At 39.3% G+C, this 20,591-nt stretch overlaps 1 protein-coding gene across 2 annotated transcripts in view; it reads left to right on the top strand.

Moving 5' to 3' along the window:
* Positions 1-1,064: 1,064 nt before the first annotated feature.
* The window catches only part of LOC109419602 (S-adenosylmethionine decarboxylase proenzyme), a 44,624-nt gene continuing 25,097 nt past the window's right edge, over positions 1,065-20,591 (top strand). For both annotated transcript variants that reach the window (XM_019693834.3, XM_019693833.3), the window contains exons 1-2: positions 1,065-1,753; positions 16,092-16,178. In XM_019693834.3, coding sequence (XP_019549379.2) covers positions 1,605-1,753; positions 16,092-16,178 — 236 coding nt within the window. In that variant the 5' untranslated portion in view covers positions 1,065-1,604. The remainder of the gene's footprint in view (positions 1,754-16,091; positions 16,179-20,591) is intronic.

Here is a 20,591-nt window from a genome sequence, read left to right as displayed (position 1 = left end):
AGACAGCTTTTCGACACATTTAGGCGATATGAATATTGATCATGCGAGTAAAAGTTGGAACTTCGGAACATCTATGTGACGCCGTGGAGCAAAATCTCTGTGAAGCGGCCCTAGAGCGGGGCCATTCCCAATCAGAATTGTTCAATTCTGATTGTAAATCGTGCACTTGTGATTGGAAGTGGCCCCGCTCTAGTGTCAAAATTCTCGGACCGCAAAGAATTCAGTTCATCAGTGCACTCGTCTATTGCTCCACGAACTCCCTTGCAATCGGTGATAGATGGCGGCAAGATTTGAGAAAGTATCTTGTAGGCAGCGCTCAGTAGTGTTATCGCGCGATCGCAATCCAACTTTTCACCATTTTTGCGCACGTAAATACATACTTCTAGATCTGTTACCGCGCCACCTTCGGTGCTCGCAACGTCATCATCACAGGGAAAAATTTCTACTCAGTGGCTGAGTTGGTCTTACTCATAAATCTAAAAATCCTTTGTTTTCTTACTCAGTTTCCGTTAAAAGTAGGACAACCCATTGCCAATGGGTTGTCCCACTTTTAGCCGAAACTGAGTAAGAAAACAAAGGATTTTTAGATTTCTGAGTAAGGCCAACTCAGTCATTGAGTAGAATTTTTTCTCGGTGATTGAGGCGCTCATCGTAATGCTGCTGCCATCTCTTGACCACCTCACACTCGCTCGTTAGAAGATTCCCGTGATTGTCTCGGCACATGTCGGGTTGTGGCACAAAGCCTCTGCACGAGCGGTTCAACTTCTCGTAGAACTTCCGTGTGTTCTTAGTGCGGTACAGCTGCTAGCGCATCTTCCTCCGGAAGACTGAAATCTGCCTGTTCCGTGTCTGTCTTTAACGTCAGGTATAACGTGTATCTTCAGAAATGTTTAAAGTTGAGACATCTGGTTAGGAACAAAATTGGCACCACTTCTTCCTCACGCACACCGGGCCGCATCGAACATACACGCGCACTCACACTAGCCCGTTGAGAGCTCGAACGGGGATCGAATCGAGCAGCCAGCAGACAGCGGCGAGGTATCATCGCCCGGGCGCGTGCTCGCACTCTTCAGTCTTCGACTGACTTTTGTTGTGATCAGACTTTTCTGAGCCGACCAGAACAAGTCCTCTCTCTCGCGGCCAATCGATTTTCAAAGGAAAAGCAAAAGAATAAGAAGAAAAATTGAGGCAAAAAGTTAGTGATTTTTGCCAAAAAAGCATTCGAAATAGTCGATTCCCTGTGCACTGTCTGCGCGTTTCTTTTCGTTCGTTGGGTTCTTTCGTTGGTCCCAATTCGTTTGTCCTATTTTTCGCGTCCGTTTGAGCCATTTTCGAGTCGGATCTGGATCCGGTCTAAAATCGCGGATGAAAAATTTGCAATCTCCGTCTGGGTGAAAATTTTCCAAGGTGTTTCGTGAGTGGTGGTGATAAAGTGGAAAATTTATTCCGGAAGTTTTTTTTTTATTTGCTGCTCTCCTGCTCGGTTGTCGATTATCGTCGTCGGCGATCCTTCTCGGGACCGGTTTTCTGTGGGAATCATCTTCTGCTGGTGGAATAGTTTTCTCGTTTGAGGCGGAACCGCGTACCGGAAGAACACTGGAAGAATGGCGGAGAATGAAGATTTAAGTAATAGTAGTAGTAGTAGTAGCAGCAGGGAGGATATGCACTTTTTCGAAGGAGTCGAGAAGCTGTTGGAGATCTGGTTCGAACCGAATCCATCCAACAAAAATGCCGATCTGAGGAAAATTCCCAGGTAAGTCCTTATTTTTTATTTGTACTTCTTCCTGTTGGGATGTCTGCTTTACATGGATATTCTGGTCAGTACACGTTTAAAAGTTGATTTATTGGCTGCTACCAGGGCTGGAAGCGAGGTGTCAGGATGTATTGCTCAATGCAGATAAATACTTATTTCTTATTGATATATACCGCATTTAGTTCACCACTGGACTGCGAACTGCGACTTCATAAGTGCGAAAACGTAAATAAAAGTGCGCGATTGCATCAAATCAGGTTGATGTCTTCGGCGCACTATTTCTTCAATCTATGGAGAACAAGTGCTCTGAAGACACCGAGTTGATTTGATGCAATCGCGCACTTTTATTAGCGTTTTCGCACTCGTGAAAACTAGTGCGATAGTCCAGTGGTGAATTAAATGCGCTATACTTTAAATTGTAATTGTAATTTATTTAAAAAACGATAGCATGCTACATAGTTACCTCCCCCTGGATATTCAATCTTGACGCGATGGGAGGGCTTAACCCATTAGCATTTTAGCGCCAGTTTATTCTCCACTGCTTGGACTTTGAGCTAGATATATCTGGTTTATGAGTTGAGCGCAAGTGAAGGAATCGGCCGTAAGTGCTAATGGGAACCAAAGGAGTATCCGTAGTGCATTTATCACAAGAGCTTGCATAGACCTAATCTTTGCATTCTTTAAATTTTCTCAAATTTAACAATAATTGTTGAATTTAACGTAACGCAAGAGTGGGTAGGGGAGGTCTCTGCGTTACACTCATCATTCATCACTTGAATTCGAAAGTACACAGGACAGGGGACGCTAGGATAAGTTGACTTACAGCCTTACAGATTAGGTAACGTTAACAATTAAATTTATTACCTTTAGAAAATTCTGGACCCTAATCAGTCAAAACTGCTGATTTTAGAAATGAGTTTATATTTGTATTTCTTCTTTTTATAGGTTTTGTAGGGATGAATATATAGAAGTTGACAAATAATCTTAATCATTTTAATTTTTGACACAAAAATCAGCTGACTGAACTTTTTTGTTTTATATTCTAAACCAACACTGACCAAAAAAGCAGGAATTTTGTTACGGTTACGGTGGATGTAATAATACTTCGGACTTAGATGACAGATATGCAGAAGACGACTAGACGAAATTAAGAACACAATTTGACACATTATAGACTATATTTCGACGTATAGGGTTTGACTGATTTCATTACAACATCGAATGGAAGCTCAAAAAGTGTTACCTAACACTAATATGAGAGTTATTTGGGGATGATGCTGGTGCTGTTAATGACCAACATCGGTTATTGACACTATTGGTAATCAGCTTGAAATAATTTTCAGAATGTATTGTAAAAGACTTAGGTTATTATTTGATTTATTGTTTAGAGATGCTATCAGAAAACTAGTTGCCCATATCGGCTAAAAACGCTAGCTCTGGCAGCTGTCTCCAAATAATTTTCAAAAATGTCAAACCTGTAAACATTAGCTATGACAAATTTTTTGCTCTTCTTTGTAATATTTCTCAGGAATAGTGCCTTGAAGGCGTTAACATGTACAGCTTTTTTTTCTCTCTGAATGTTGTCCAGTGACCTCGGAGATTTTCGATTATTGAAATATTGTTCAATTATCAAATCATCTTTGGAGCTTCCATTCGATCAAAACACTAGTGCGATGGGTTAAAAACAGTATTTTTAAAAACTACTACGACCCAATGCTAATTACTACACACTTTGCTCAAGTTGACGACATCGTCTAGTCCATCGTGAGTATTGGTCCTAGTAGGGGGAAAGTTGGGAAAGGGTCCAGGCTTTGCTATCAGCTGTCCTGCAGCTCCACCTGGTCACTCTTCAAAAAAAAAAAAAAAAAAAGATAGCATGCTACATAGTTACAAAACTTTTGTTTAGGTCAAGGAACCAGATATTGGAAGACTAATTCCGGAATCAAAATAAGAAAAGGTAAAAGTTTTTTGTCTAGGGTCGGAATAAATTCACAGCATAGTAAGGTAATTACATAAATCATCAAGGGATATTAGGTACATTACTATTTTGTTTTTCTGGATGTATTCATTTTGGAAAAGTCTTTCAAATTTTGAAAATTGCACAAATCCACTGCCAAAGGGAACTGAAAGCAGTCTTGGTAGTAAGTCTGCTTTGCAGTGATTTGATCAGTATAAATTTTCGACTAAGTCACTAAGAAGTCACTGTTTTCTTGAAAAAGTCGATTCTTTTCAGATATATCGCACATGTTGTTGCCGAATTTCTCCTAGAATTTCTCTCGGAATTCTTCTTGAAGATTTTCTGAGATTTTTTCGGGTATTTCCAAGGAAAGGAAGTGCATGTTCAGTATCAGAAAGTGGCAAATTTTCAACGCTGATTGGTGCGCCACCTTGCGGTTGAAATCACGCTTTTTACACGGAAAATTTTAAATTTTTATACACTTTTTTAGACCAGCTGGTATACATTAACAAGGTATCAACATAAAGGTGCGCAGCGATAAATATTTTCGTATTTTGGTTTGCGAGATAAAAAATACGTAAGTTTTGGCGAAAGGGAACGTCCATAAATTACGTCACGATATGAGGGGGAAGGGGTTCAACAAAGTGTGACGACCCATACAAAAAAACAGAGGTCTCATATAAAAAAGTGTCACATATGGGGGAGGGGGGTTGAAAATGGACATTTTTTGCGTGACGTAATTTATGGATGCTCCTAAAACTAAAAGGATACCGCAAGAAGATGTCACGAAGCCGTGCACTGACAGTTCAGCGAACTTGTTTACATGGACTTAGTCTCTGGCGGAAATCCGGCAAAACTGTTTTTCGATACAATTTTAGTTAAACGATAATTAGACGATTGGTATCCGTTATCCGATATTTCCGCATCATAATGGTTTCGGGACGGAAAACGTACCGCGCGGCCCTTGTAAAGATTCCAAACCGCTTCTTACGAAAGTACACGTGATAAACCCACTTGAAAAGGAATATCCACCTTGAGGAAACTCTGCAATGTTATCTCCCATTAATCCGCTAGTACACAGGGATAGTTGACCCTGACGAAATGTTAAATTACCAAAAAAACAAATCAATGCTTTGCTAAAACATGTTTTGGCACGATCAGATTTTCATTAGTGTCAGACAAATATTGGCCCTTCAGTTCATTCTTTGTTAAATATTTGACCCCGTGTACTCGGCGGCTAAGAATGAAGGCAAATACTATAAATAACGGCTGAAGACACGACATAGGATTTGAATCGCAATTGGAAAACAAACATGAAACATTCTGTCACAATAAACAAAAAATGATGCAATTCATAAACCCATACTTGAAAATTCTTCTCGAATGCTCTGAAAATTTAATTCAGTTGGACTTTCAGATGCTTTCCGCAAGTCACAAGATAAAACAGTTTTTATGCAATTGGTTTTAATTTTTAATTTTGTGGCCGAACTGGTGTCAGCCGTTAAGCTATTTCGTAAGTGGAGTGTGAAATCGATTTCCGATCCAGTTGGAGGAAACTTTTCATCGAACTGAAAATTCTTCACTTAATGTTATGTATCTTGGTAGTTAAATACTGCTAGTAGGGTTAATTCAGTTCAGCATCTGATTGAATACAGAGCGGCTTTATTATGAGGTAAAAACAAATCATGATGTACGCAGAAATCCCCTCGGAAATCCCCGCAAATAAACACAAACGTGTTTCTATTAAAATGCAGTTCAAAAAGTTTTACCACCGACGAAGTTTACGTCATCTTGTTGGTTTCACAGATAATGTTTTCCACCAATACAATCATGTTACTCCTATTTGTCTACCTTGCTGATGTTTTCATTGGCGGTCGTAGTTGTTGACGTTTTGAAAGTGGTATAGCTATGAGGAACAAAGAGCAATAACAGGCCATCCCCAATAATGCGGGCCGAAACTGAGAAAACCGTTTGCAATGCAGACTGATTTTGTAAACATATGTTTGAACATGATCAAATTTCATTTTCACGGATAAGGGTGCATTCAAACATTACGTAACGCAAAGAGGGAGAGAGGGGGTCTAGCGCTTCGTTACGCTTCATACAAAATATCAAAATTTCTCATACAAAAGTTGTTACGTTGGGGAGGAAGGGGGTCTAAAATTGTCAAATAATTTTGCTTTAAGTAATATTTGAATGAACCCTAAACTGTTCGTTTGCTTTGTTCTAGAATTTCCTGAATATATGGTCGATTTGAATCTGAACAGAGTCATGAACTTAAATTTTCTTTTTATATTGCGATTTTTTTTTTCACTTAGACTTCAGTGCAATAAATTTCGTCCTTCTCCTATTTCGCTTTCGATTTCGCTGTCGCTCTCTGCTGCCGGTCTTTAGCAACTCGCCCGATATAATGACAGATTTCGCCGGCCGTCTCAATGTTTACACATTTCTCTCATTGTTCTCGGTCCACCAGCTGATCATATTGTTTACACAACAAAATCAGCTGGACATCCGATGTTTACGTTCATCGTCATTGTTCGGCAACCACCAGCTGATCCTGTTGCCATGGACTTATCCACCGATGAACCGAATTCATCGCGGTCCGAGAATTTTGACACTAGAGCGGGGCCGTTCCAATCAGAATTGGACGATTCTGATTGGAACAGACCCCGCTCTAGTGTCAAAATTCTCGGACCGCGATGAATTTGATTCATCGGTGGATAAGTCCATAACAAACTGCGCTGATTTCGCCTGAATCATGGGTCGGAAGCGAAAAGCTGTCGGAGATGACAGATTTGTACGATTTTCGGGCGATTTCAATTTCGCCACGAAAGTCTGATTATTCGTAAAAAATACAATTTTAAATGGGATAATAATTTCAGCACTAATTTGTGAAAATCAAAGGCATTGTAATGCACTTGCCCTTAAATAAGGGTGGTTTTGACCTTTCTGTTCGTAATTTACAGTGCTGATTCACTCGTTGGGAGCTCGTTAGACGAGCTGATGATTGGGTGTTCACTGGTTGGGGCAAAATTAACCTAAAATAAAACTGTCATAGTCAAAATCGATGTCGAAACGAATTCGACATCTGCGCGGCGAGGAATCTGAAATTCTTTCAGGATTTCCTTCTGGGATTTCTCCAGAAGTTCTTTCTGAAGTTACTTCAAGAGTTCTGGGGTTCATTTAGGAGTTCTTTTTGTGATTCCTCCGGAAACTTTCATTTGAAATTACAACAAAAACTCCTTGGAATTCTAGGAATCTTCTTGTTTTTTGGCAAAAAAATGAATAAAATGAATAGTTAATAGAGCTGTGATCATCAGACCTCTTTTCGCTCCCCTACGACCACGTGACTTAGTGAAAGCCTCTTACCAGAATAAGGATTAAAATAAATTGTCAGTAATTTGATGATAATTCGAACTATGTTCAGATAAAATATAAACTTCAAACAATTTCACTTCCTCTACAACCAAACGGCTCCATGGTAGAAAAAAAAAGTTACTGAAAATGTACCATGCATTCATTCAACAAATAAAAAATCACGAATTTCGCATTCAGAATAATTGACTGTGACCAACGGACATTTCAAAACATTTATACCGGTTTACTAGTCGTCTAATTACACGATCAAAATTTAATGCGCAAGAACGAAAAAAATGTTAAGGAGACCTCAAGGATGAAATTTGCCACTTTTTGAATGTGCGATTTGCACTAAGTTGCTCTTCCGTTCCGTGGTATTTCTCTTGGTACTTCCACAGGAGATCTTGCCGGAATTTCTGCCATAGTTGTTTATACTGGCGTTTTACGCTCGATTGTCCCATGTTATATGGGAATCGGAATCCCATATAACATGGGATAATTATACGTAGAACGGCAGTATAGGAATTATTCCTGGGATGCCTTATATGTAGCGCTCCTCCAAGGATTTCTTAAGGTGAATATATAACGAAGCCACACCTTGAATTTTTAAGAGCACAAATCTGAAGATCCGAATGTCGGTTTGAGCTGAAAAGTTGATCGATTGGTCACCACCAACGGGTGGTCAATCGATCAACTTTTCAGCTCAAACCGGCATTCGGTTTTTCAGATTTGTGCTCTTGAAAATTCGAGGTGTGGCTTCGTTATATATTCACCTTAAGAGAAGTTGTTGTGAGGTTTGTCAACAGATTTTTTCGGGATTGTTCCTGGAGTATCCCTATCGGAAATTGTCCTGCAGTTGCAGTTCTGGATGCTCTTTTTGGAATTACTTTAATTGTTTCTCCCGGAGTTTTCGGAGAGTTTTTTTTTCCGATTTTTTTTGGAATGCCTTCTAGAATAACTTACGAAATTCCGTGTAAGAAATTCCCTGAAAAATATCGGGAGGAATTCAGGTGATTTTTTTTTTTTGAAAAACTCCGAAACCTGGGAATAAATCTTGAGAAATACTAAACATCTTGGAAAAACGTTTTAAGAGTAATTCTGTGAGGAAATATTAAGGAAATTCAAGGAGGAATTCTGAAACCCTTAATAGAAATCCCTGGAGAAACTACGGGTGAAATTCTTCGTCAGAATCTATTCAGAAATGTCATCAAAAAACTCTAACGGAGTAATTTTGGAAGGCAAGTATGGATTTTAACCGGGCAAGTAAAACTGAGACTAACAATTATGTATAATGTCTTTATCAGTTGAATGTTTGAATCAGAATGAAGACCGGAATGAACATTAGAAATGTCTTCAAAAACAGAAACGATAGCGCTATCCAAATCCAACACTCCTTCTCAACGTGAGTTGTTTCTCCATAATCAGATTACCATTTTCCGGTTCTTGGAAAACGGTTCTGTAAATAAATCTACTAACATTTTTTCTGTTAGGCAGTACTTGAAACATTTAATATTGCTTTGTTTGAGGTGCTTGGCAAAAGGAAATTTGGTTGCATTATGTTTGATTCTGTCACTAAATTTTTCGTTGTTCAGCATTTGAAGGTGGTCCTGGTTATCTTCGTGAATCGTGATGGATACATTTCCTCCGAAGTCCCTTAGCAAAAGTTGCAGCCATAATACTTTATTATGCCGGGGCCCGTAGCGTAGTGGCAACACGTTTGCTTTATAAGCAGATGGTCATGGGTTCGATCCCAGCCCCGGAACTTCCCCCCTGAGAGCAGCTGACACTGACCCTCTTCTGAGCTCAAATGGCTCAAATGGACCCGGATACTTGGACATCGGCGAACGGCAACTCATAATGGACCCCCAATCGGACTGAAAACAGGAACAACCAACAGCCACACATCAGCTTCCTCGTGTTCATCACTCTACCATGATAGGGTAGAAAGTGAAAGCAGCACAACGGCAACCAGTTGGATATAGTATAATTGAAATAGAATAAATTTAGGCGCTGTACAAATTGTAAGTACAGTTTCCAATTGGAATCGCTCACGCAGTGCCCTAGTGGACAAAAGAGCTGTAAATTAGTTTAAGTGATTGAAGAATAAAAAACATAATACCACAGACAAACAGACGTAACACTTCGAACATTTTTCGATTCAAATCATAGTCACGGAAACATATTCGCCCAATGCTAAAAGGACTAAGTTTGGCCAACCACCAACTAGGTGGCGGTAGTGAGCACATGTCAAACTCGAACAAAAACTATGCGAGCGCCACGGTCGGGCAGTTGGCCAACTATCAAATTTTGAAAAAGACCGGTAAATCGGTGTACGATGAGAATTATCAGAGTGTTACGTCTGTTTGTCTGTGATAATACTTTATGTGATGCCTCCGACAATGTAACACACTCCCCCTCTGCAATGGAAAGAGATGCACATACGTCTGCTTGCGGCACGCCCAAGATACCTACTGTTCCACCGTTGTACTGGAAAATGTAAACGCTGTTGGACTTCCTATCTTCACGGCATTCCGCCCAGTCAGCAATGTTCAACATTGTTTAAGCGTAGCTTCCACTACGTACAACTCTCTTCAGCTTATTCCAGTCCTGTTGCGATAAATTGGCTGTCTTCCGGCTCAGTATTGATATTAATGCTGAATTATTCGGTATTGAGTTCACTGCCAAATATAGTATCTTTCCAACTATGTTGATACAGCTAATTGTCCGTTAGTGGATTTCCTTGATCAGCATGTTTTTCGTAGCCAGAATCTAGCGGCAATGCGGCATACTTTATGGCTTTGCTTCTTCAAGGCTGATACATTGAACTACATCAGCTATGTACTTGCGTTGGCTGATGAAGTAAACGCCGGTTTTATTACCTTTTATCTCCAGTCCCAAATAGCATCTCCAAGGCTTTTTGTTTCAAAGTTGCTCTTCAAGTTTCTTTCCAGGATGTCTATGACTGTCCGATCTCCACTAGCTGCTATGCGGACATCCACATATTAGGGTTCATTCAAATATTACGTAACGCTAAGAGGGGAGGGAGGGGGTCTAGCGCTGTGTTACGCTTCATACAAAATTTAGAAATCTCTCATACAAAATTTGTTACGTGGGGGAGGGAGGGGGTCTAAAATTGCTAAATTTTGCGTTACGTAATATTTGAATGAACCCTTATGTGGAGCACGTAACTCCACTTGCCATTCACGTATTTCCGGTATAAGCCAGTACTTCGTGAAGCCGGTGATTCCAGACAAATCCCATGGAGAAAAGCGGTCTTCACATCAAATTGTTCCACTATCGTAAATAATTTGCATGGAAGTCACACTCATCAGCGTCCGCATCGCAAAGTTGTTTGTCGAACAACAGGAGCAAAAACTTCATAGTAGTCTGTGCCGTAGCGTTGACTAAATCCTTGAGCCGCCTTGTATCATTGTATTAAATCGAAAATGTCTGTTAGGCCCTAATGAACAATCAGTGTCGATTTGTCCATCCGAGTTTCGTTTCCGTGTAAAACCCCATTTGTAGCAAATATGTAGCACGTTTTCCTGTCAAGGTCAACCAGTTCCTAAATTTGATTCTACTCGATTGATAGCCATTCTTTCATTATTACCTTTCGTGACTGTACCATCTGCGGGAACAGATGATTCGTGGCTCCTCCTAGACTTCAGCTTCTGCACTACAAGTATACTTATTTGGCATCTTACCTTTGGTAGTTACGGTTGATAATTGCAACTGCTCGGTTTTATTATCCGCTTCAAGCTCCACAAAGGTGTCTTCGCTATATGTAACTGTGTTCGCGTCATCAGAAAACCAGTATTCATCGTCAGACTCATTCGTAGATCCACAGCCAAGTTCACGATCACCTTCAGGGTCAGCATCACCACAAGCTTCCAATGACAAAACAACTTCATTCGAGGAATTAATCCAGCAAACGCTTTGAAGCTTTTGAACTCTTCACTGTAGCCAACAACTTTGAATTCGATTGTTTTTTCATCCAGCTTGATCCGGTTCTCACCAGGAACGTGGCAGTATGCATAAGTACCAAAACGATGAATGTGCCTGAGACTTAATTTCGATCTAAACCATCGGTTCGTAGGGGGTTTCTTCAATTGCTTTTGTTTTGATGATAGGAGATTTTGCAAATAATTCGCTTTCATTACAGCTTCTCCCCAAAAACGTTTATGCAAACCAGCTTCGATTAACATTTAGTTTCCCATCTCCAGCAAACTTCTGTTCTTGCCTTCTGTTTCTCCATTCTGCTCGGGCGTGTAGTGAAACTTGATCCTATTTTACTTCAGATATACATACACATCGTTTCCGGTATACTCGCCGCCTCGATCAGAGCATATAATCTAGGATTTAGGTCCAAACTGAGTGTTCATCATTTCTACAATCTCTTTCAGCTTCGATAGTACTTTTGACTTCCTGCGCGAAACATAAAACTTTGTATACTTGCTATGGTTGTCTTTCAGCGTTAGGAAAAATCTCCTTCTTCCTGGAGTTGCAGTTCGCATGGGACCACAAACATCACTATGCACTAATTCCAGAATTTCGCTTGACTTGCTCTGGGACACCTTCGGAAACGGGGAACGGTGCGTTTTTCCTTGTACGCAAACTTCACATTCATTGCTGCAGTCGCACATTTTGAACTTTATGCCGATCGCTAAATCGCTGGACTTCTTCACAGCTTCACAATCATGGTAGCCGAAACGCCAGAGCCATTCATGGGTACACTATTCTCCAGACGTAACCTATGATACGGGTTGCTTCAACTTTTCCAGGACAAACAAGTTGTTTCGCTGTTTCGCTATGGTTCCAACAAATCCGCTTCGTGATATTTTTGCACCGTTTACATCAAAACTCACCATGTAATCCTTTTGTATTAAAGTTTTTGTTTGCATCCCAAATGTATACCTTCATCAATTGAATTTCGAACACCTGATTCTTCAACGCAAAATCCCCAATGCTCGTCATTGTCATCTTGATGCACATTGTTGACCTTCTCCTTAGGAATTTTCATTTTCTTCTTCTGGGTTTATCTCTAGAACTTGGATTTCTGACAATTTACCCTTTGATGACGGGGTTTCTTGCAGAAAAAAACATTTCAGTAACAAATTTTGAAAACGACGTATAATCAATGGTGTAGCATTGATCATACGTCGTTTTCAAAATTTGTTACTGATTTCATGACTTTTGGACCGATTTGAAGCGTCGTTTCTGAGTCTTAAATGCTTCCTCGATTTTCCGCTTGCTCCACATTGGCTAGCTTACAAGATCCAGCGTCAAATCGTCATCAGGTCTAGCCTCCAATGCAGGAAAAAGCGTCAGCGCTGTTATTGGTCGTGAGCTTCCCATGACGATGAACAAGTAGGCCCTTTCGTCGTCACAAGCCAAAACGAGCATTCACGCATTTCGTCATGTCATTTTCCTATGATCAAGCGTAATGACGGAAACTTTCATATTGTTTTGAAATTAAAATTTTCACCTGATCCAAGCAAATTTAGGCTAACCGTTGTATTTAACTAATAGAGAGGATATACATTTATGATTTGAATTATTTAAACAATGACAAAATCCATGAATGTTGTAGTAATTGCCTTGTTTACAACCATGTCATGCTCCGTCATGACCAAAAAATTAGCGAATATTGTTAGCCTCTCTTGGTCATTGACTCCCGATTCGATGACATTGAGAGAGGCACTTCTGTAAAATTCGCGTGACGACCCGTGTTGACGCTGACGCTTTCCAAGCCTGGTCGTATTCTTTACAGAGACGGCTGAACATGATTGCCATAAGCCAACTTTCATCCAGGACCTTGTTGGGGACTGGAGTCTGTTAAGTTTGTCGAATAGTTCCACCATTGTTGTTCTCCGGTCGCAACGCACAAATCCTACAGATACAGTACTACATCTTGGAGCTCAGAGTTCGCTTCACATGCAAAATTCTCCAAACTTTTCCAAGCATCAGCTGCAGTCTTGGCCTTGCTAATATGGACGAGCTGACTGTATTCCACGGCCAAACCAATAATTATCGCTAGAGCTTGTCCGTCGTTTTCAGTCCAATTTGCAGAAGCAGGATTAGGCGTTGGTTCATTGACGACCTTGCAGCAGCCTACCTTGTTCAGAAGCAACTTCGTTTTGAATCTCAAGTTGTCGAATTTCGAGCCGTTTAACTTAAACAAACCATTTCGATCTGCTGCTCCTAACAAATCCTTCAAACAATCTTCAACAACTTTGTTCTTGTTCCGGAATTACAGCCGAGGACCCATAATCTCTTGGAAGGCAAGTGTCTGGAAAATTGGAGAAACCCAGAATAGAAAAACTTCTGCAAACCTATAGAATTTCGAGAGAAATTCTCAAAAGAGTTTCAGTACGAATTATCAACAGATTTCCAACCAAATTTCTGAACAAATCTAAAAATTCATTTTTTTTTTGAAAAAGTTCTTTAGAAGTATAATTCGAAATAGCCAAGATAATCGTTACTACTCGTTTATTTATAGATGTTGATATGATATCGTTATTTTTTTCAAATTTATGTGATGAATATCAAGCAATTAATAATGACATTTAATGAGTTTCTTTGTGTAAAGAAATATCCCTGTAAATATAGCCTGATCTGAAGAAAATAAACATGATCGTTCAGGAAATAGAGATTCGTATGCAACCGTTCATAAATGTACACTAAACATACATATAGGTATGTAGTGTAGGTTATTACATATCTACAGATATACCCCTTTTAGTTTTTAGTTGATGGTACATTGGCACTGTGCATTGGAGATCCGCATCCTGAGAAAAGAGCTCTCTTTCTCCACAATTCTCTCTTCATTGGCTCTATGCGGGCATCCATGCTTGGCCCTTGACTTTCATTACCAACGCCGGAGCCGGTATTTCAAGGCAAATCTGCACTGCTGGCTGCTGCTGGCCGGTTCACAAGTCGGTGGAATCCCATCGGTCGGTGAAATGCAGTGTGCTGTTCTTACATAATCCACCCGGTGGTGGTATAATAAATCCGATGGGAAACAGTTTCGCGAAAATATTCTGACGCAGACCAAGGAATATTTTCTAAAAATTCATTTTCTTTTTCGTTCATTCTTGCCAATGGCAACCTAATGCAAGACGCTTGACTTTCACTTTGTCTGCGGCTTGCGGCTATTTTTGTCATGACCATAAACACTATGGGCAAGAAACGATTCACTACGTTCGGTTAGTCAGAGCGCTGCATCGCTCTTTTACGGCTTTTTACGGTCCCTACAATGTATATGAGATATACTGCCTTGTAGTCAGTTTTGAATTCGTTTGACTTCTTCGATGATCTCGATTTCAAGAAGCAATGAGACAAGTACATACCAACACCATTCAGAATACTTGAGAATCATATCGAAATAGGATCCAATGGAGGGTTTTGTTTAGCTCAATCAAGAAACTGGCAGTTACAAAACTGTTGGAAAGGTATGGTTTCAATTTTTGGCAAGGTAATTTGGGCATCAGTTTCAATGCTCAAATGCAGTCGTAGAAGTTCATGGTTTTATCACAGTTTTATGCAAGTGATGTTTGTCACCATATCCGCAATAGAGCTTGGAATGTTTCTATAAGATGCAGCTTTAGTAACCTTGTGGTTTTAACTTATCGATTTCATCCACTGTGCGCGACGCTCTTATGCACGAGCTTCACAGGGCAGCACGCTGCGATTGTATTGAGGTACGCCATAAACACATCGTTGACAAAAGAGCCTTCTACTTCCATACCTATACGACTGTAGCCGGCTTATCGCGAAGAAACACGTGCAATACTTGGCGAAGCGGTCAGCTTACTTTAGCGAGAAATTCGACGCGGTGCCATTCTTATTATTTGGAAAACAAACTCGGCAAACTGTGACCGGTATGGAATGTATGAACGAAAACATTTGCATTGAATTGGATCAGCAATACGGTTTATTCGAGAAGCAATTCTTCCTAGCAATTATTCATAGTTGAGGCTGAACAAATTTCAAACCGGTTCAAATCGATTTGGTAGTGCAATTCGGAACTAGAAACAAAACGGGTTTAGTTTTAAATTACCAAATTGTGAATGTGACAAAAAATCCTATGTTGTTCTATAACATTGAATTATTATATAAAACATCTTCAACATTGTACAAATGTACATATACCTATGTGGAAACAGAGTTGCTAGGAAACGACCAACACATCAGCGTACAAAATTTTGTCCGACTCATGTCTTGGTGAAACATTCGCGTTTCGCGGTTGGCAAAAGAGAGAAAAAGTGCCGATGGTTGATAAAAGTGTCTACCATCGAACCTTCGAGAACTTTGTTTTCGTTTACCATTATCATCCGCTGTGTGTATGGTTCGAGCACGTGTTTCCGCGGGATGCGTTTCTCCCCTTTCGTTTCGGCTTATGCAACGGAATGGCAATGAGGAACATATGATACGGGAGTGGGGCCTGATGTCGACTAGTTTTTCGTTACTTGAATTATGGTTTGAAATCTGGACACTATTTGTCATTATGCTTTTATCATTTGTCTATGTAAGCTCTTCTGTTGTTTCTGTTAAAGAAATAAATAAAACTAGGTTGTCCCTGAAAAGTTGTTTAAAAGATCAGTATTTAGCCTTACACATTTATAAATTACCGGCACAGACTAAACTTCGATACCATTTGAGTCAATCATTCGTTATTGCTAGCACATGACTAATACCGTAATAAAACAGTTGTTAATGAAAATCCCAATTTTTTGATGTAGCAAACAGGATGCAGCCAAGAACACGACCAAACCTTGCAATCTGCCCAATTTCTTATTCTTTGAGTTTTTATCTATTTTATCCTTCAACGATTCCTTCCACTCATCACAGATTTGTCATGCATCCCAATTCCGGAAACAAATACCGACATTATTCCGAGCACCTGACAAACTTAGGTGTTTCGTTCCTATCTTATCGACACAAGTAAATTTACCATTTATTAATGGTCTTCACACTGATAGCAGCAACACTACATATTGTTATCTCTTTTTGTTTTTCTTTCAGACCCATGTGGGACGCACTGTTGAAAACAGTGCGATGCGAGATCATCAGTTTCACCAGAAACGAGCAAATCGATGCTTATGTGCTTAGGTAAGTTTACTCAAGACTAAGAAGGCCATTCACACCCGTAACACGACCTGTAACAATAATACATTGTATCGTGTTGCCGTTCGTGCATAAATTGTCACCCATCATCATTTTTTTTATGTCAGTTGCAGATAGCTGTTATTAAAATTATTACCTTGCATCATTTTGAATTTACGATACATAGAGCGTCATGGTTTTACGAATTGCTAGAATGAATTGCATCTTAACACATACATACAATTCCTTTAATCTTCCTAGTTGTTAAGTTCGAAGAATTCTCAAATTTCTCATAGTTGAACTAAAATGAGCTTGTCATTGACAATAAAAGGAAATGTGCCAATTAAATTGTTTCTGGGTGAACCCAAATTGTGAGATTCGGGGAAAGAAATGTTCACTTGGGGCTGGACAAACTTCCACAGGAGTTGTGGAAATTTTTGTGGGATCCACTGAATCAAGATGCTGCATCTCAGCTACTTTTTGATTTTCTAGTGGGGTTTCCTAACGAGTTCCTTCTGGGATTGCTCCAGGATTTCCTTCAGGGCCTAATTAACATACTTGTCACAGAAGAGTCATATCCGCGCAGGTTGTGACTTGCTACTAACAAATAAATACATACTTGCTACAATGACTTCTGCGTAAAAAAAAACCTGCGCTGCCGTGACTCTTCTGTGTCAAGTGCGTTACAAGGGAGATTGACCAAGGCAATTCTCCTGGGATTCCTCCATGGGTTCCTTTCTTGGTTCCTCCAGTAATTTCTCCCAGGATATCTCAGAGAGATTCTTTATGAGATTTTTCAAAGAATTTTTTTAAGATTCCTTTTGAAGTTTCCTCTGGAATTCTTGAAGTAGTTTCTCCTGAGATTCCTAAAGAGATTTTATCTAGGATTCCTTCAAAAGTTATTTCGGGGATTCCTCTAGGAACTCTTCCAGGATTGCTCTTGAGATTGCTTCCAGGATTTCTGTAAGAGTTTCGAGATTCCTCCAGGAATTCTTTCTGGGATTCCTCAGGGAGCCTTTTCTAAAATTCAACCAGGAGTTTCTTAAGCGATCCATAATGAGGTCCAAGGTCTTTTTTCTGAGATTCCTTCCGGAATTTCTCCAAAAAACCCTTCTGAATTACTTCCGGGATTCCAGGTTTATATGTTATGTAATCCTGACGTTGTGGGGTCTCCAGTTAGCCTAGTGGTTAAGGCTATGGATCGCCAATACGGAGACGGCGGGTTCGATTCCCGTTCCAGTCTGGAAAATTTTCTTGACTCCCTGGGCATAGTGTATCATTGTACTTGCCTCACCATACACAAATTCATGCAATGGCAGGCAAAGAAACCCCTTCAATTAATAACTGTGGAAGTGCTCAAAGAACACTAAGTTGAAGTGAGGCAGGCCAAGTCCCAGTGGGGACGTAGAGCCATAAAGAAGAGAAGAGTATCCTGGCGTTGTAGAAATAATATGCCTTCATTTAAAAAATGATATCTATATAAATAAAAATGGAATGGTGTTTGTATGTCACGAATAGGCTCGGGAATGGGTCAACAGATCGACATTATTCTTTCACTGTTGCATTCCGCCAGGCCTCCGACGTGTTCGTACGAAAAAAAATAGAAAAAGTGACAGGGAAGGCAGGAAAAACGGGAAAATCTGAAATTCCATTTTGAGAGGCATTCCTTCATGGAACCGGATGTCAAAAAAACAGAGTAGGCAGGCAGGACGACGTTTGCCGGGACTGCTAGTTTGAAATAAAAATGTGTGATTCGATAGTACGTACAGTAAACGAAGCGATGGTGTACGTATTACCGAGGTATGCCTGTCTTTACTTTCCTCTATAGACTTTAAGCTAAAATCGTAACTAAAATCTATGACGTAACACTACTCGTCAATATTATTGCATAGTTGTAGCGTTTCCCAAACTATGGGTCGCATTATAAATTCATGTTGTAAAATGTACAAAACTTCATTTTCTATTGAGGGAAAGTGTAAGCCTTTCATTTAAACCTTTGGAGCCGGAGGAGTCAATATGACCCCGGCGATGTAACCGAGCATAACAAACGTATTCGAGGTCAGTGAGGTTGTGGCAGCAGTGGCGAAATTATCCAGCCCAAAGGGTTAAGGTGACAGTGCCAGTGCTGAAAATGTCATTTCTATATTTTTAAATTCGACCATGTGCAGCTCATTTTAGATGCTCAACTTGAGAATATGGTATATGAAAAACTTGTGCGGCTAGACCAGCTCTACAAGAAAGTCACGGAAAACCCGCTCTTCTTTGAATATTTAAGGTAAATGTCACGGACTACCTTCGAAAAATGCCAATTGTTATGAATAATGAATCCATGACATTCATCTCAAATATTCGAAAAAGTTCGGGTTTTCCGTGACTTTCTTGTAGAGCTGGTCTAGTTTTTCATGTAACATATTCTCAGGTTGAGGTCCTAAAATGAGCTGGATGTGGTTGAATTTAAATATGTCGAAATGACATTTTCAGTACTGTGCACTGGGTGACATCAAGAAATTCCATTGCAATTTTACATACAAACTTTAGAGGCACAAATTTAACTAACGAAGCATCGAACCAAGCTGCATTTGTTTATACTGGCTTCGCTCACTTGCAAGAAGAGGCAGATTATCCAAATAAGGCGCATACCTTTACGGATTTTTTAAGATTGGTGCGGTGCTCTTGAAAACATGAGTATAGGTCCGAGTCGGCCATTGTGGTATTCTCTGATGTTTTACCTCAAACATAAACAAATTTGGGCATGATGATTAACCTGGGCTTGTTAGGGGAATATCTGTAAATAAAAAGAAAATCGCGTTAAGTACCGTCAAACGGGGTGACTTGCAACACTTTTCAGCTTCAACTAACAAAAAATGTTGATTAAACTCAATTTTAAAATTCAAACTATTTGTAATAGTTTTAATAGCCAGCCCCTCTATAAAATAAAGTGAACAAGTTATAGATTGATTTATTTTTTCATGTTGAAAAAGCCAAATAAGGTCGTTTTTTATACAAGACGTCATGCGGGGTGACTTGCAACACCCAATGTAAATCCCTTTTCAAACACGCAGATATTAATTTTTAGTTTCAAGCATATTTGATAAGTATTCTTGCTACTATTGTAATATCGTTTGGGCTGACATACTTATTTTTACATTTGTTTTTACATAGGAAATTGAATTTGATTTTTATATGGAAATATTTGGCTCAAAAACACCAAGTTACTAATTGTTAATTTAACATAGGTTTTAATGTATTTTTCAGTTCATATAATGATCCTTCAGACTTTTGCTGGTGAATTATTAGTTAAGCAACAATATTTCGTTTTTCTGGACTTTGAATTGTTAAGAAAATGAGTGTTGCAAGTCACCCCGTCTAGGTACAATATTTCAAAACATATGAATATAACAAAGATATCGTACCGTCAAGGCGCCATTCACCGTGGGGGCTCCATTCACCGTGTGCCTTCGAATATTTTTCATTATTTCCATATTATGATTGAATGATATGACAATTTCCCTTCAATTTCACCAATACAACACTAATGTATTGTTACCATGCCATAACGCTCATTAGAAACATTTAAAAGTATCATTTTGACACTAAAGTGTGTTTACATGAAGCGGGTTTCTGCTCGTTCACTGCGTTCATAGTGAAAAAACGAAAACTGCGCTAAGGTGATTTAAGCGATAAACTAAATGTAGTAACGTTTTTATTCCACCAAGAAGCAATTAAATTCACATATCAGGTATGTATTTTGCATTACCGACGTAAGTTTAACAAGAAAGTACGATTACTCGTACTTTTTAATTGAAACAAAAAGGCACGGTAAATGGGTACCCTAAAAATCAATGGTCTCCATTCATCGTGCCCCATATTGTCCCATATATGTAGCTAGAAAAAAACGAAAATTTGAACATTCGTTTTTCTAATAAAATCTTGCAATTTATTACTTGAAATGAATTTAAACGAAGAAAATTCCCTTGGCTGGGTTGTTTCGATCATTTTTAAACAAAGAAGAATTAAATTTCTCATACACGGTGAATGGGTCCCTACTACCACGGTGAATGGTGACCTACCACGGAATTAGGCGACCCTACTACCCTTTACTAATTGTACTATATCACCAAATTTTGTGAAAATTTTTCTACTTCTGTGGATATTGCTTTAATTTTAACCTATAATGAAGGCAATTAAAAGCGGCACCAACAATGTTTATAAGACTGGTGTCAAATGACAGCCCTTATTTGCCCCAAATCTTCTTAGATCCACGGTGAATGGTGCCTTGACGGTAATATTTTTATAAAGTAAAATGGAAATTCATATAGCTCATTATGTATAGAATCCGCATATAGAATATTATTTTTGGGAAATTTTGTTTTCATTCTTTTGTAGGTAACGATTCGAGGCTAACATTTTTGTTACTTT

Source organism: Aedes albopictus, chromosome 2 (genome assembly GCF_035046485.1).
Source record: "Aedes albopictus strain Foshan chromosome 2, AalbF5, whole genome shotgun sequence".
NCBI lineage: Eukaryota > Metazoa > Arthropoda > Insecta > Diptera > Culicidae > Aedes > Aedes albopictus.
This window is presented reverse-complemented; position numbering and strand designations above follow the sequence as displayed.